General features: G+C 56.3%; 1 protein-coding gene across 4 annotated transcripts in view; it reads right to left on the reverse strand.

The window, feature by feature from the left end:
- Positions 1-14,581, reverse strand: part of SH3PXD2A (SH3 and PX domains 2A) — a 248,259-nt gene that overhangs the window by 12,750 nt on the left and 220,928 nt on the right. For all 4 annotated transcript variants that reach the window (XM_055560250.1, XM_055560251.1, XM_055560252.1 and 1 more), the window contains 4 exons: positions 11,777-11,860; positions 6,711-6,828; positions 2,522-2,859; positions 1,507-1,556 (listed from right to left, as the gene is read on the reverse strand). In XM_055560250.1, coding sequence (XP_055416225.1) covers positions 1,507-1,556; positions 2,522-2,859; positions 6,711-6,828; positions 11,777-11,860 — 590 coding nt within the window. The remainder of the gene's footprint in view (positions 1-1,506; positions 1,557-2,521; positions 2,860-6,710; positions 6,829-11,776; positions 11,861-14,581) is intronic.

The raw sequence follows: 14,581 nt of genomic DNA on the forward strand, positions 1-14,581 counted from the left end.
AATTGAACACCATCCTGAAACACCATCCTATTCCTCTTAACCTGCCTTGTCCTTCAAGGCTCAGCATGTTCTATTCCTACCAGTCACTGTGGAACTGTCTCAGGTCAGAGTGAGTGAAGGGTCGGGGAGGATGGTTTTGAGGGATTGGATATGATCCGGTCAACTTTCCCTGCCCTGGTGCCTGGCCCTGATGTTGTGAGCATACGCATATGTGGCCCTGGTCCCAGCCCAGCGTGACCCCCCAGCCTGGTGGGAGTCAGCCAGACCTCGCTGGAAAGAGCAGATCTGCCTCTATGGGCTCTGCTCTTGGTAGGTGTGGAAGGAATCACCCCATTCTTGACAAAATCAAGTCTGCCTGAAAATAGTCAGTGGGGCTGAGAGAGATGGGAGAAGGGGAGATCACATTGTCCAGTTGTGTCAAATGCCAGGGGCGGGGGGAAACAAGACAGAAGGTCCACTGGGGCTGGTGGCCAGGGCCAGCACGGTCCCATCTCCAGGGCCCATACCTTCAAGGTCCTGTTTACAGAAGGGCCACCATTCCAGCAACTGCTGCTATCCCCCTCCCCAGGGCTTAGGTCACTGATCACAGTAAATCTTGCTGCTAAGCCCTGACATGACTGTGGAAGCCTTGTCCCCCAGCACACAGAGCTGACAGAGGACATGAAAAGCTGATGACCAGCCCTCTACACACACCATCTCATCCCATCCTCATAACAGCCCTAGGGGATGAGTGGCATGGTCTCCCTCTCTTATAAATAAGGAAACTGAGGCCCATGGCAGGTGAGCAACCTGCCCAGGGGCTCACTGCTCCTAAATGTCAGAAGTGGAGCGTGAATCCATGCCTGGCAAAGCCCCACTCTTTCCACTGCATCCTGCGGCCCCAGATGACATTTTTCGGTTCTAGGGCTCTCTGCCTGCCACCTCTCACCCCAAGCCCCAGCACCCAGAGAGCCTACCGGCCTCCCTGACAGTCTGGGTGCCAGAAAACCCCACCCACACAGCAGTTCTGAGCCTCTTTGAGCTTCAGCCTATACCAGTCCCTGCCATTTGCTACCCTCCCACTGAGGCTACTCACTGATCTATCCTCTGCCCTCCCAGGCTCTGGCCTCCATTGCATCCGTCGGGCACTTCCAAGCAAGGAAGGCAAAGCTGAATGGCTTCCAGGCTCGCATGGAGAGCAGCCCTATTTCCAGCCTCTGGCAATGCCCTGGCTGGACACTCTCGCCAGCCAGTCTAAATGTTTATGTCTGCCAATGCCGTGGCTGGGGTGGATTTATTTAACTTTGGAGTGCAGTGCCTTTTCGATTAAAAACTGTCCAGCTAGGCCCAAGGAAGGCTGGGATCCCCTGGCTTTCCTCCCTGCCCCCAACCCCACAGAGCTGGAAGCCCCAGCATGGCTCTGGGAAAGCTCTGGACCAACAGGCTCTGCATGGAGACAGTCAACTACTGGAGGCTACGAGAGTGCACCCGGAAAGGGAACAAGAAAGACAAACTGAACACACATACCAGGCTGGACTCTCTGCGAGGAGGAGGCCTTGTCCTCAGGTTCGGGGAGCCTAGAAGAGGAAACAGGGCTTCAGAAATCCCAGCCAGGCAACAGCGCCTTCCCTGCCTTCTCTGGGCACGACCTCCTGATCCTGGAAGTCCCTGCTTCTGTCCCAAGTTTATGGGGAAATTGTGCCCTCGGTCACCACAGACAGCACAGTTGGGCTTCTTCTGTGGGAAGTCAGATCTTTAAGCTTCCTTAGCTGTGTTTCAAGGGGATCTGTGAACCCTCTAAAACGATGCACACATTTCAAAATGTATGGACACAGGGGCATTTTTTTTCAGGGGAAAGGGTAGATAGCATGATCAGATTTTCAAAGTTAGGAGAAGAGACCATGTCTATCCACCAAATCCTTAGAAGCTAGCACAGTGCGAGACAAGAGCAAATGCCCCCAAAACCCTTCCCAAGTGACGCTCAGAAGGTTTCAGGCATAGAACTAATTTAAACAAGTTCAGAACTAAACTGAAAAACAGCTTTTCTCCAGATTTTAAGAATGGCTGGACACAAACAGAAGCTGGCCTCATAATATAGAACAGTTTACCCCTCAACCACAGGCATCCCAGCCCCAGAGATGCCAGAGATTTGGAGGGGCCAGAAGCTGGGTTTCTCCTGTACGAAAGGGGGAGATTCTGGAAGAACACTGCTTGAAAGAGCTTGTGGAGGGAGGTACTCCCTCTAAGTGTCTCAGATTTCCGGTAGCTGGAGGAAGGCAACAGAAAGAAGGGGTAAGGCTCAGCACGATGCTCTATCAGCTCTCATTCACAGAGCAGGCTTGTGTTGAGGGCCCCATTTCACAGTTGGAAGGAACTGGCTTGTCCACATGTGATCAGCACAAGACAAGCTGGCACAGCGAGCCTGGGGTCAGGGGAGAATAATCTGGGGGTCATGCACACCCGCCTTGGGCTTGCCCTATACCTCATGCCCCTTCTCTAAAGAGCGGCGTGGTAAGGACCTGGGGGTCCGAGAGGCTCTTACTGATCTGGGCCCTCTGAGGGGCAATCCTGGCCACGGCTGGGGAGCCCTGGGCCAGCTTGGAGACGGTCCTCTCGGGGATGCCCAGCGCGCTGCCATTGGAGGCGTTGCAGAGGATGGGCAGGCTGATCTCCTTCTTGGTGATGGGGGGCTCCGGGCCCTCGCCTTCAGCCGGGGGGGTCTCCTTGTCCCCGGACGCCTTCTTGTTCAGCAAGTTGCTGATCTCCATGATGTTCCCAATGATCTCCACTGGGCCTGCCAGATTCTTCTTCCGTGCTGGCAGCTCGTCCTTGGCTTTCTTCAGGTAGGATGCTGGCGCCCAGCCCTCTTTGCCCAGGTATCTGCAGGGAGGAGAGGGACCTGGCATCAAGGGGGAGCCCTGGCCAGGCCCCAGGCTCCATCTGGCCTTGCCTGGCTGAGCTTTCTCTACTACACCTGCAAGACGCTTGGCAAAGCCACTACTCTGGAGAGAACTGAACAAGGGCCAGTGGAATGACGCCTAGAACACCCTTTCTTCCTCTCTGTCTCCTAGGCCTTTGCCTGATCCCTCTTGGTGTGGGCCCTCATGGTCTGCAAAGTCAGGCAAACATGGGATCTTGACATGAGAAGATCCTTCAGATTTTGGGTTGCCTAAAAGGTAGATTTTACCATGACCTGCTGCCTCACACAGCAGAGGGCAATTCTAGAGATAAGAAAGGAGAAGATGGGGACTTCCCTGGTGGTCCAGTGGGTAAGACTCCACACTCCCAATGCAGGAGGCCCTGGTTCAATCCCTGGTCAGGGAACAATATCCCAATGCCACTGCTAAGTGTTTGCATGCTGCAACTGAGACCTGGTGCAGCCAAATAAATACATAAATAAAAATAAACATTAAAAAAAAGAAGAAATGAGAAAGCGAAGCTCCAATTCTTTGGCCATCTGATGCAAAGAGCTGACTCACTGGAAAAGACCCTGATGCTGGGAAGGATTGAAGGCAGTCCATGGGTTTGCAAATAGTTGGACACAACTTTGTGACTGAACACACACACACAGAGTTAAATGCCCAGTTGGAAAGGAAAGTATGATCAGAGAGGTGAAGTGGCAGCACAGGTGACAGTCATGAAACCTGAGTTCTGGTCTGTGGTAGTTTGGAACACGATCTTCTCCTGGAGCTCAATTTTTTTTTTCTTTTCTGCAAGAGGCTGGGATAGAGTAGCTGCAAACATTTATTCAGAAGGACAGACATAGTGAGACCAACTAGGAAGACGTGTATAGAGAGTGCCCAAGTGGGGAACGCATCCACTGCAGGAGGAGCAGACAGATCAAGTTCACAGAGCAAGTCCACAAACAGACCAGCACTCAAGGGGACGACTCAAAGAACTCAGGGGAGGATGGGTTATTCAGTGAGTGATCTGGGGACAACTGATGATCCATCAGGAAAATCCAGTGAGACTCTGGCCTTACAACTGTGTAGCAATATTAAAAATGCAAGTTGTGAGTATCTCCTTAATCTTGGGGGTTGAGAAAATCCTTCTAAGTGGAACTCCAAAAGCAGAAACTATAAATGAAAAGCCTAAATAAAGCACATGACTGGATAAAATTAAAGCCTTTGGTATGGCAAAGCAAAAACAAAATGAAACAAAACAAAACGAAAACAAAACCCCAAACCCATAAACAAGAGCAAAAGGCAAATGACAGGGCCGACTTAATTTTAGGGGATTTGCTGACTTCTGAAAATAAGCTTTTCCCTTTTCCCTTCATGGTGTTGAGCTTCTACCCAAACCCACTGGGAGCTTACTTCCTGGTCCAGCAATTGCTGGCCAATGCCCCAGAGTCTGGGGTGCAATGTCCCTGCCTGCTCCCTGGGACATCTGGCTGTCTGGAATAGCTCCTCCATGCCAGATGTCTGACAACAGCACCCCCCACCCCCCACCGCCTGCCTCCCTGATCAGGCCTGGTTCTTGGGGGCTTATTAGGTAGGAGAAAAGGGAATGAGGAAGTTCAAGGTTCTAACATGTTTGAGCTCCGCTGGAAAGCTCAGGTAGGAGGTGGCTTCTTACGTTTACTCACATGAATGTGCGGGCAGACTGACCCAAGCTTGTCTGTCTGGCTCCGTTTTGGGGCTTGGAAGGCACGTATCAGTGAATAAATGGATGGAAGTCAGAGAGCTGGCAGACAGAAGCACAGTTTCAGGGGTAGATGGAAGCAACTAGCAAAGGTGCCTAATTTTACGTATACCAACAACTAAGGCTCAGGAAAGCAAAGTGAGTAGCAGAGGGTAACACCGTGAGCAGCTGGCAGCATCCTGCCCAGAACTGGGTGCCCTTCATCTAGGAAGATGATGAACCTCTGGCCACTGCGAGCACCCTGTGTGGAGAGGAGGGGCTGGGTCTCCTGGGGTGATGGGCAGGGCTACTCACTGTTCAGAGGGCTCCTGTTCCAAACCCCAATGTGCTCATTTGGTGCTACATGGATAAAATTAGATTCCAGATGGGAGATGCGAGGGAATCAGGAGCGGCTGTGTGTGCTTGGGTCCAACTTTGCTCACATCTGCTTTCCAGCTCTGGAGCACGGAATGACTCCAGAGGGAAGCGAACTGGAAAAGGAGGATGGGGAGAGAGGGGGGAGAGAGGGAGAGAGGGAGAGAAGGAGAGAGGGAGAGGGGGAGAGGGAGGGAGGGAGGGAGAGAGGGAGTGTGTGTGTGTGTGGTGGGGGGCGTGGAGAAGAAAGACAGGAAGTAAGGATCAACACAGAGCCTGGGATGCTGGGAAATGGCATATTTAAGGGGGTGTTGGCAACCTTCTTAAGGTGGAAACTTTCAGCAGGGTTTTCTCAGTTGAAGCTCCCACTGGCTGAATGGCCATGCCATAGGGACAACAGTTGACTAGATGAACCAACTCAGTGATTTCATTGGTCATTTTAGAAAACTAAGAAAAAACCCCAGCAGCCTTGTAGATAACCTCTGGGTGGATGATTTAGGTTAGCAGCCTGCTAGAATGTTCCCTGGCCTTCCCATGCAGGCTTGTGGCAGCTGGATTGTGGGCTTGGCACTAGTTTCCATTGTCCAGGCACACAGTCCTGAACCACCTAACAGGACAGAAATGGGCACCTCAGCCCCAGGACTGGTATGCACAGGGCGGAGGGGCAGGGGCGGCTATGTCCTGGCAGGTCACACTAAGGTTCAGGTGGCCGGTGATCTTCACCTCAGCCATCAGCACAGACCCCTCTTAACACCGCATGGTGCGCCATGTTACAAGCAACTGTCCTGTGAGTACCCCCACCACCGGGGCCACCTGTGCCTCGGTGGGAGAAGGCTCTGAACAGCACCCTGCCCACAGAGGGTATGGAGTTCCCAGGTGTGGTGAGGTGGTCCTCATAGCCCACAACAGGAACTATTGGACATCAGGGTTACAGGCAGAGAAGAGAAACTGGGTAAAGTCATCACAGCTGAACTGCTTCTAAAGAACCCAAAAACATTTCCTGGGAGTAATCCCCTTAGCTGGCCTGGGCAGAGGGGCCTGGAGGGCAGGACCTGGTAGGAAGACGTGAGTGAAGCCTACAGTGTTGAGCCTTCTTCCCCAAGCATCAGGAAGCTCCCCACTCCACTTCTCACACCCCCAGATGGGTTTCTCAGCTGGGAAGCAGGATGAGGCCCAAGGAGAGGGAAGGGCAGAGCAAGAGGCCTCTGAAGCAGGCCTGGGCTCAGGCCTCATTTCCGCCCCAGCTCTCTCAACTATGGAGCCAGCCCTGCAGAGTGGAGCAGCTGGGGCCAGAGTTGTGTCTGGGGACCCTGGTGCTGAGCCATGGGCAGCAGGGGCCGCCCGCTGCGACTTCAGCAAGGCCTGTGGACGCCGGCATTCCAGGTGGCCCAGGCTGCAGAGCACGCCGGGCAGCCAAGGCTGGACACAGAAAACCAAGTTCAGATGTGCTGGAGCCTCTTGGCAGATGCCCAGGGAGGTATTGCACCACAGCCTGCAAGCCGAGCCGGGGCCCCTGTGCCCTGCTGGCCGTGGCTCGGCTCTGCTTTACGTGTCCCATTTATGTGTCCTGGGAGGGAATCTGCAAGATGAGCCTCTCTGTCAGAGCGGTTCAGCTGTGTGGAGCTGAAGCAGACAGGCCGGGCCATGGGTGCCCAGCTTCGGTCAGGGTCTGCCTGCCAGCTGCTGCCCAGGACCGGCCTGGGGGCACCTCACTCCTCTGCTGTGGCTCCTACCTGATGTACCACCAGCCCTCCAAATTCTTCCGGATCACCTCCACGGTGACTCCCTTCTCAAAGCCAATCTCGTCCTTGCTTTGGCTGGCGTAAGGCTGCACGGTGACGTACTTCTCCTCTGCGGGTTGTGGGTGAAGCAACAAAGCACGATTATTTGCGGACAGGGTACAGGTCCTTTTCCCCGTCTCCCTTTTTTCCCTGGCCTGGCCTCACTTAGTTGGTGCCTGGAGTGTGCTGGGTCAGCCTCTAGCTTTTCCAGGAAAGGGAGGAGAAGGGACCCAGCCTCACAGCTGCACCCTCAGGCGGCCCTGCAAGACCCAGGTCGCACAGAGCTGGCTCTCCCAGCCTCCCAGTCCCATAATTTCAGCCAGGGTGCAGGGGCCTGGAGTCCTCAGGGCCCCCGATAATCCCTGGACTAAGGCCAGGGCCACGAGGAATCTGGCCCTCATGGGGCCTGAGTTAGGAGTCTGAGAACAAACCTGCATGTCCCCTCAATGTCCAGAGGCCCCTCAGCAAGCCCTCTCCTTCCTGAACATGCCATCCATGCCCCAGGCCTGCTCTCCCAGCCCTTTTCCAGCCATAAACCCGTCCTCTGTCCAGCCTTCCCACAGTTCCAGAGGCGCCTCAGTCCCCCTGATGACTCAGCTGATCACCCGATCCCATCATTTCCCCAAGGGGACCCCAAGGGCGTGCTTATGCACCTGGTTAAGGGTCCCATGGCCACACGAGCAGTGGCCACATTGAGAGCAGCACGGTGGAGCCCCGAGCTGGCTAAGATGACCTCACCACTTGGCGGAACCCCACTGGGAGCTGCCTGCCCTGGGCTCCCTGTAGCACTGCACCCCCTGCTTGGGGCTCCCCAGGAACTGGGAGAGGGGCTGAGGTGGAGCATGACGGGTAGGTGTGGGGAGGCTGGGCAATTCACGTCTTCCTGGATTCCCTTGGGCCTCTCTCCTGGCAGGGACCCTGTGCCTCTGGAGAAGTCCTCGCTCAGGCTTCCAGGGAGGTGCTGGGGACAGGGAGAGCCACCGCTGGCGGGGCACGGACACCCTGCCTCCAGGGGGAGAGCCTCCCTAGAGGAAGGGCTGGGGAGGGAACACACAGCCCCACCCTTGCCCTCACCAGAGAGAGAGAGAGTGGCAGAGATAGACAAGGACACCGACCCGCAGAACACCCTTTGGGAGGCTCACCCTGAATCTGTGCTGTCCTCTCAAACCTGCATTCTCCCTGGGGCTGAGAGTGCCTGGCACACAGGAGGTGCTCCAAAGGGACTATGGAGTACACCGAGGAGGAGACTGGTGGGCCGAGCTGGGGCATGATACTGGCACAGAGAGGCTGGCTCTGAGACGGCTGCCCCTCGGCCCCTCAGCTGGACCGTGACGGGTGGCCTGCTCAGGCTCTGGCAGCAGTGGAGGAGGGGGCAGCTGCCACCCTAACCCCTGGCTCAGGGGGCTCATCTGTTCATTCTGCCCTAGATTATTGGGGTCCTGTCTGCAGCCCTGTGCTCGTGGAGACAGCAGCTCCCTTTGGGGTGGAGGCAGCTGTCCTGCCCAGTTGCAAGGACAGAGCTGGCAGGCCACTGGCCGAATCTGAAAGGCTGACAAGGGGCCAGAGGTAGGCGATGCCCGCCCCCCTCAAGGAGCCTCCATAGTTCTGCATGCTCTATTCAACTGCAAGCGTTTCTCAGCATCGACTCGCTCCTGGAAGCTTTCAGATTCCAATCCAGCCATGCTGGGGAGAGCCGCCAAGACCGCCTGAGAACCTGGTCCGGCCAGATTCTGACTTGGGCCTTTGAGAAGTTCCATGTTGTACAGTCCAGGCCCCTGCACTCCCACCCATTCCTGGTCTTGCTCCATTTTCCAGTGGGACACCGTAAATCCTGGATCAGGCGGTGGGATCCAGGGTCCTGAGGTTGGGGGTGAGCCGAGGCCTGGCCTCCACATTTTGTCTTTGCTCAGTCGGGCTATTTTTAAAAGGCTGTGGTTCATGCAGGAAGCCATCATTACAGTTTCCCTAGGCAAAGCTGCTTTTGCAGAGAAAAATTACAGCTCTTCTCTTGTGCAAATGAGAGGAGCCCTGCCCTGCTGCACGGCAGAGGTCAGGCCAACACTTTATCGTGGGGGGCCAGGCTCCAGCACCAGCCCCCCCAGCCTGTGTGCTGAGGACAGAGCTCTGAGGGCCAGGTCAGAGTCCTGCTTTCCCCTGCCGCTCCTGGGGTGGGCAGTCCAGGGATGTCGGTGTTACCCAGGGAAGCTGAGCTGCTCCTGCACAAAACCCTCTTCATGGTGGCCCTGCGGCTAACGTGAACACAGAGAGTTTATGCTCTCTGGGAACACATGGGAGTTTATGCTCCTGGAAGAGACCTGGCTGGCTTGGGGGCTTGTCCTGTCCCGTCACTAGAGGTTCCAGGAGGTGAGAATGCGGAGCCCTGATCCCAGGCAGGGCAACTCTGCCAACTGGTCTGTACGGGGGCTCTGTTTTCTGTCACATCTGGCTTGGATGATGAAAGTGTGGGCTACACCTCCGAGTGGACACGTGGCCCACGATCTCAGTTCTTTTCTCCCAGGTTTCCCTGAGGCAGAACAGCGCCAGTCCCTCCACTAAACAGGGGCCACAAATCCCACCTCAGGAGGGCAGAGAGGGGGATGCCCAGACTGACAGAAATGACCTGGGCCGGAGGGGGGGGGATGCAGATTGGGGTGCGACTGAGTCTCTTGCATTGGTTGGGATCTCTAGAAAAGAAGTCCCTTAGGAATCAAGTTGAGAGAAGGGGTCCGGAAGTTCTGGGGGGCACCTCTGGGCTTCTTGGAAGTGCCGAGGCTGCGGTCACTCTGATATGCCATCAAAGGTTGGTTGCCATCTCGCCCCAGGGAGGGCTGGCCAGGCCGCCCACGGGGTGGGTGGGTGGGAGGTGGACAGGCCTGTTCTGGTTTTGGAGGCAGGGGCTGGAGAGCCTTGCAGTTTCCAAACCACAGACGCCTCCTCCTTCCAAACACTTTCCCCTCCGTCAGCAGTCTCCCTGGCTCCCCTCCCAGCCCCCACAACTTACTCAACCCCGCTGCAAGAGGCCTTTTGATTCCAAAGGCCTGGTTGGCTGCGGGACTCAGGGAGAGGAGGCCCCGGGAAAGCACTGCTTTTCTCTTGTCTAGTTAGGTACAACCCACTGCCTGCTCCCCCCTCGGCAGCTCGGCTGTTTGCAGCGAAGCTTCTCCAGCCAACTTTCTGCGTTTTCCTTGGCTGCCTGACTTAACTTAGCCCTAATTTAACTTAGGGCAGAGACCGGGAAATGATGTTGTTTAGGTCTTTCATTTAAGAGAGAGAAGTCATGGGCCTCTATTTGCTTGCATATTTGCATATGTACGGGTGGCCACAGAATGAATGCATTCAGTTGGGTATTTGTGTCCACTTACATCATCGTATGTTTATAACCGTGACTACGCTGCGGACATACTTGTGATGTAAGTTATGATATGTGAGTCATATGCACCATATGTGTACCTGTGAGGTAGCTGCAGAGGAGTGCCCATGACGTGGTAGTGTGGATAATGCATTTGTGACTGTAAAAACAGTGCAGTTGTGGAAGGGTCTACACGAGGCTGCCTGAGTGTGCACCTGTGAGCGGCCTTGTGCAGGACACTGCAGGTACCCAGGTGTGTAGGGGCTGGACGGGCGGTGCGCTGAGGCCCTCAGGGTGGTGTGCTGCTGGTCGTGCTTCACCGACTGCAGCGTCCGTGAGTCCATGTGGTTGTGGAGACAGAGGTGTGCTTGGAGTTCAGTGTGTGTTGGTGTTTGGAGCGGACACAGAAGGGGATGGGGGAAGGTAAAATCCTTCCTCCCCGCACTTTTTCCAGGCCAGTGTCCCACTCTCCTTTGCTGCTGAGGCTCAGGGCTGTGTCGCAGCCTGGCCCCCCACCTTCCTCCCTCTAGGGTGCCTTTGTTTCACATCCAGCCTGTTCCTTCTGCTTCGGTGACTTGGCCCCCTGCCCTGCGCCAGCACCCAGGGTCCAACCCGTGCTCCACCCTCAGGACAAGCTGGGCTCCTCGCGGTCAGTGCTCTGACCTGATGCGGAGCCAGCCCCAGTAGAGTCCAGGCTTGTTGCTGCTTGGGGCAGACACCAAAACCGAGTCTCACAGTCATTCAGAAACAAGCTTTAGGAGTGGAGTGTGAGACCTGGGGCATCCCTGCTATTCTGGAAAAGCCAGTGCTCATGACACACCCTCCTAGCTGCGCCGTCTTTGTTCGGAACACGCCCTCCGCTCCCCTCGAGGCAGGAGACATGGGCCACCCACTGGCCTCAGGGCTCTGGAGATGTTTAGAGGTTTGTTCAGAGGCCCACCCCTAATTTCCCTACCTCCCAAACTCCTGGTTTTCGGAAAGGCCCTAGATTGGGAAACGTCTGGGCTCTCAGTCAGCCTTTGTGGCAGGCCAGGGGCCTCTCTGGAATCATCTTGATAAGGCTAAGTCCCATTGGCCAGGGCTGGGGTGCTAGAGCCCCTGGCTGGACCTGCCCCACCCTTAGAGCCGGCGGGGGCTGTGCGCTTGGACCCACAGGGTTTAGACTTTGGTCCCTTCCAGTTTCCCTGGAACTGGAGGAGGTGGGAACGGCTCCGCCTCCTTCCTAGTCTGTCCCTAAACCACTGCCAGGTCGGCTTTGGCCGAGGAAACCCCTCCTTAGAGGAAGGAGGCAGGGAACAGCTCGGGGTGAAGGCAGGGACCAGGCAGAGACTCAGACCCGCTCAGTTCTCTTATTCTGCGGTTTCAGGGCCAACATGCCCCTTCTCAGAGTCCAGTTCCCCCACGATCCTGTATAAGTCCCATGACCCTGCCCCCAGGATGCTGGCCAAAGCCAGAGCCATCCCTAGTGTCACCCCGATTCCCAAGCAGCCCCTGCACCCTCCCAGGCCCCTCCCCGCCAGCTAGAGTAGGTGAGAGGACAGTCCGGCTGGTGAATCTAGGTGAGGAGGCCACGGGGCAGAGAGGAGCAGAGCCCAGAAAGGAGGAGGAGCGTTAGTGAGAGAAAGAGAGGCAGCAGCTGGGGGTGAGCAGAAGCTAGCTCCACGGTCACCTCGGCTGTGCTGCCTGTTGACCATCCCGCCCAGCGTCCACCGGCGATCCAGGCGCCGCAGATGGGCCTTGCGTCTCTTGGACACTGGTGTGGGAGATGGCGATGGAGCACGCGGCCGACGGGCACCGGCGGAGAGAATGCAGATGAGAATGAGATGGGATGGGGGGAAGGGGCGGAGGGAGGGGAGGTGCACACCCCTAGGTCTCCACACGCCCAGACCAAGCCCCAGGGGCACAGACAGGGCTAGATGGGCGCAGAACTGACTGGTGACATCGCTGGCAGGGGGCAAATAACCCAACCCAAGCCAAACTGTTTGGTTATGTCCCTCAGCCTGGGAGGGGCTAAGACTTCAGAATCCCAGCACCTGAGAGGGGAAGAGGCTCCATGGCTCCAGCCCAGTGCAAGGATGACCCTCGGAGGCAGCCCCAGAGGAAAACGTGCCTCCCACGATCCCTGGGCATTGACAGCTCCCAGGAGCATATGCCCCGCCTCCACCAGAGCTCACATCAATCTCCCATCCCCACCCACTCACTCAGCAAGTCCTGCTTCTGAACCTGCCACCATGAGCCAGGCACCGCATGCAGAGGATAAATGTGCCCACGTGGAGGCTTGGGGTCCCTTCCCTGGGGGACTTGCAATTCTCACCATCCTGGTTTGGATTTGTCTTTGCTTTTTCAGTAATCCCCAGTGGATCAAATCTGCTGAGGGCTAAATCTCCATATCTCTGCATCCCCAGGGCTCAGCAGGGGCCTGACCCCTCTGAAATGCTGCTGAGTGAAGCACAGCACAGGAGGAGGCCAGAGGCCTGGGTATGTTCCTGCCCCACACGCTGCCCACTGAATTCCAGACAGTGGGGGACCTGCCTCCCAGCTACTCACTGCTCCACACCCCTCCTATCCACACAGGTCCTCTGGCTGCTGTGGACCAGCTCGACATGCCCCCTTGCCTTCCTAGGGGACACCAGGTGGGTCAACCCCCCCCCTCCCAACCCCAGGCACTGCAGGAGGAGGGAGCCAGGCTGCCCAGGTCTGGGGGAGGAAGGCTGGCAGCTAAGAATCAAACTGTCCAGACACACCCCAGCCACACCCCATCCAGGCCACCTGGGAAGTACTCGTTTTTCCAGAGGCAGGAGAGTAGCCTGTTTGACCTGCTTCCTGGAAATGGGAGGCCTGAGGAATGGATTCAGTCCAGGCTCCATCGCCCACTTACTATGTCACCATGGCAGGCTGCCAGCCCTCTGTAAGCCTCTGTTTCCTCATCTGTCTTTGGGGTGGACACCATCTGCCCCAGTGTGAAGTGAGACAAAGACTGAGTGGGCTCCGTGGAAGAGAGATGAGGTCCTACATGAGGTCACACTGGGAAGAACCAGAACAGCTGACCTCCCGGGGTGTCCACCTGGTTTCTCTGTGGGAAGAGGAGCTTCCCTTAGCTAATGCCCAGCCTTGGGCCACCTTAGCAATAAGTAATATTTGCCCAGTTTAAACCAGGTGCCAAGACCATCTCACAAAGGCCCCAGGTAGTTGGCACTCTGCCCACTCTAGAAATGGGAGGCCAGAGGCACAAGCAAGGAACGTGAGCTGTTAGGGAAGCTCTGATGGGATGAAGGGGTCCGATTTCTATCTGCAGGACTCAGGGGATCTATAATGGGGTGGGAACAGGGCCAGGGCAGAGATGGCCTGAGAAGGGACCAGGGTGGTGGGACCAGTGTAGAGACTGGTAGACACAGCACAGCTGCTGGGCCTAGGGCTGGGGGACTGAGCCTTGAGCCCTTCTGTAGAGCTGGGGGTAGATGCCCACAGTGTGATGATGGAATTCACAGCTGCCCAAACGTTGCCGGGGTACTGACACACAGATCCTATCAGAGCGTGCAGCAGAACCTATTATCAGAAGGTTCGCCTTGAGCATACATGTGTGCGCTTACACACACATACACACACACACACGTCCTCTGAATGCGGAACCTGCGCTGGCTGCCTGGTTCTTACTCCATCGAGGTCAGAAGTCTTTACAACCCGCTACTGCTTGTTCTGTGAAAAGCACCCAATCTCTCTTCAAACCAGCTTGGCAGCAGTGCCCACGCAACCTCTCAGGCTCCTTTCTGCCCACTTGTGTCCTGGTCCTCCAGCATCTCCCAACGTCTGGCTCTCTTGCCATCACCTTTTCAGGAGGGGCTCCAATTCCATACACACTCTCTCCTGGAATTGCTCATAAGCAAAATGCATCACAGAGAGGCGTTCATGGTGGGAAGACCATCAGCAGGGGAGGCTGACCAGGGGCTCAAGCCTTATAAGGACAAACGTGTATCTAGATTCCCTGAAGCCTCAGTTACTGCACCGGGAAAATGGAGGTGGTGCCAGAACCCTCCCTACCCTGGTCCCCAGTTGAAAGTAACAGGGCAGAAACCTAGGAGTGAGTGAGGCCTCAGGTCACTCTAGGGATGGTTACTTCCGAAAAGGTGACCCCCAGGATGTGGAACTGGATAGGAGGTGAGTCTGAGTGACTGCAGACAAAACAGAGCAGATCCAACTCAGGGGCTGTGACCCTGCACCGCTGCAGTGATGAGATGGAGGACAGGCTCAGCCCCAGGGCTCGGGGAGCAGCCAGAGGGACAAGCACCCGGACTGAACGTGGCGGCCCTGCCCGACGGGGCCAGGAACCCGTCACAAGGCAGACATGCACTGCAGGGGCTGTGGCACTGATCAAGGGACCGAAACGCAGCGTTTACAGGGGAGGAAGGGCAGGGCTCCAACTGCCCGGTAACCGACATTCGGGGGAAGGATGAATAAGGAGCTGGCGCTGGGCGGG

The sequence above is a fragment of the Bubalus kerabau genome, chromosome 22, assembly GCF_029407905.1.
Source record: "Bubalus kerabau isolate K-KA32 ecotype Philippines breed swamp buffalo chromosome 22, PCC_UOA_SB_1v2, whole genome shotgun sequence".
Taxonomy (NCBI): domain Eukaryota; kingdom Metazoa; phylum Chordata; class Mammalia; order Artiodactyla; family Bovidae; genus Bubalus; species Bubalus kerabau.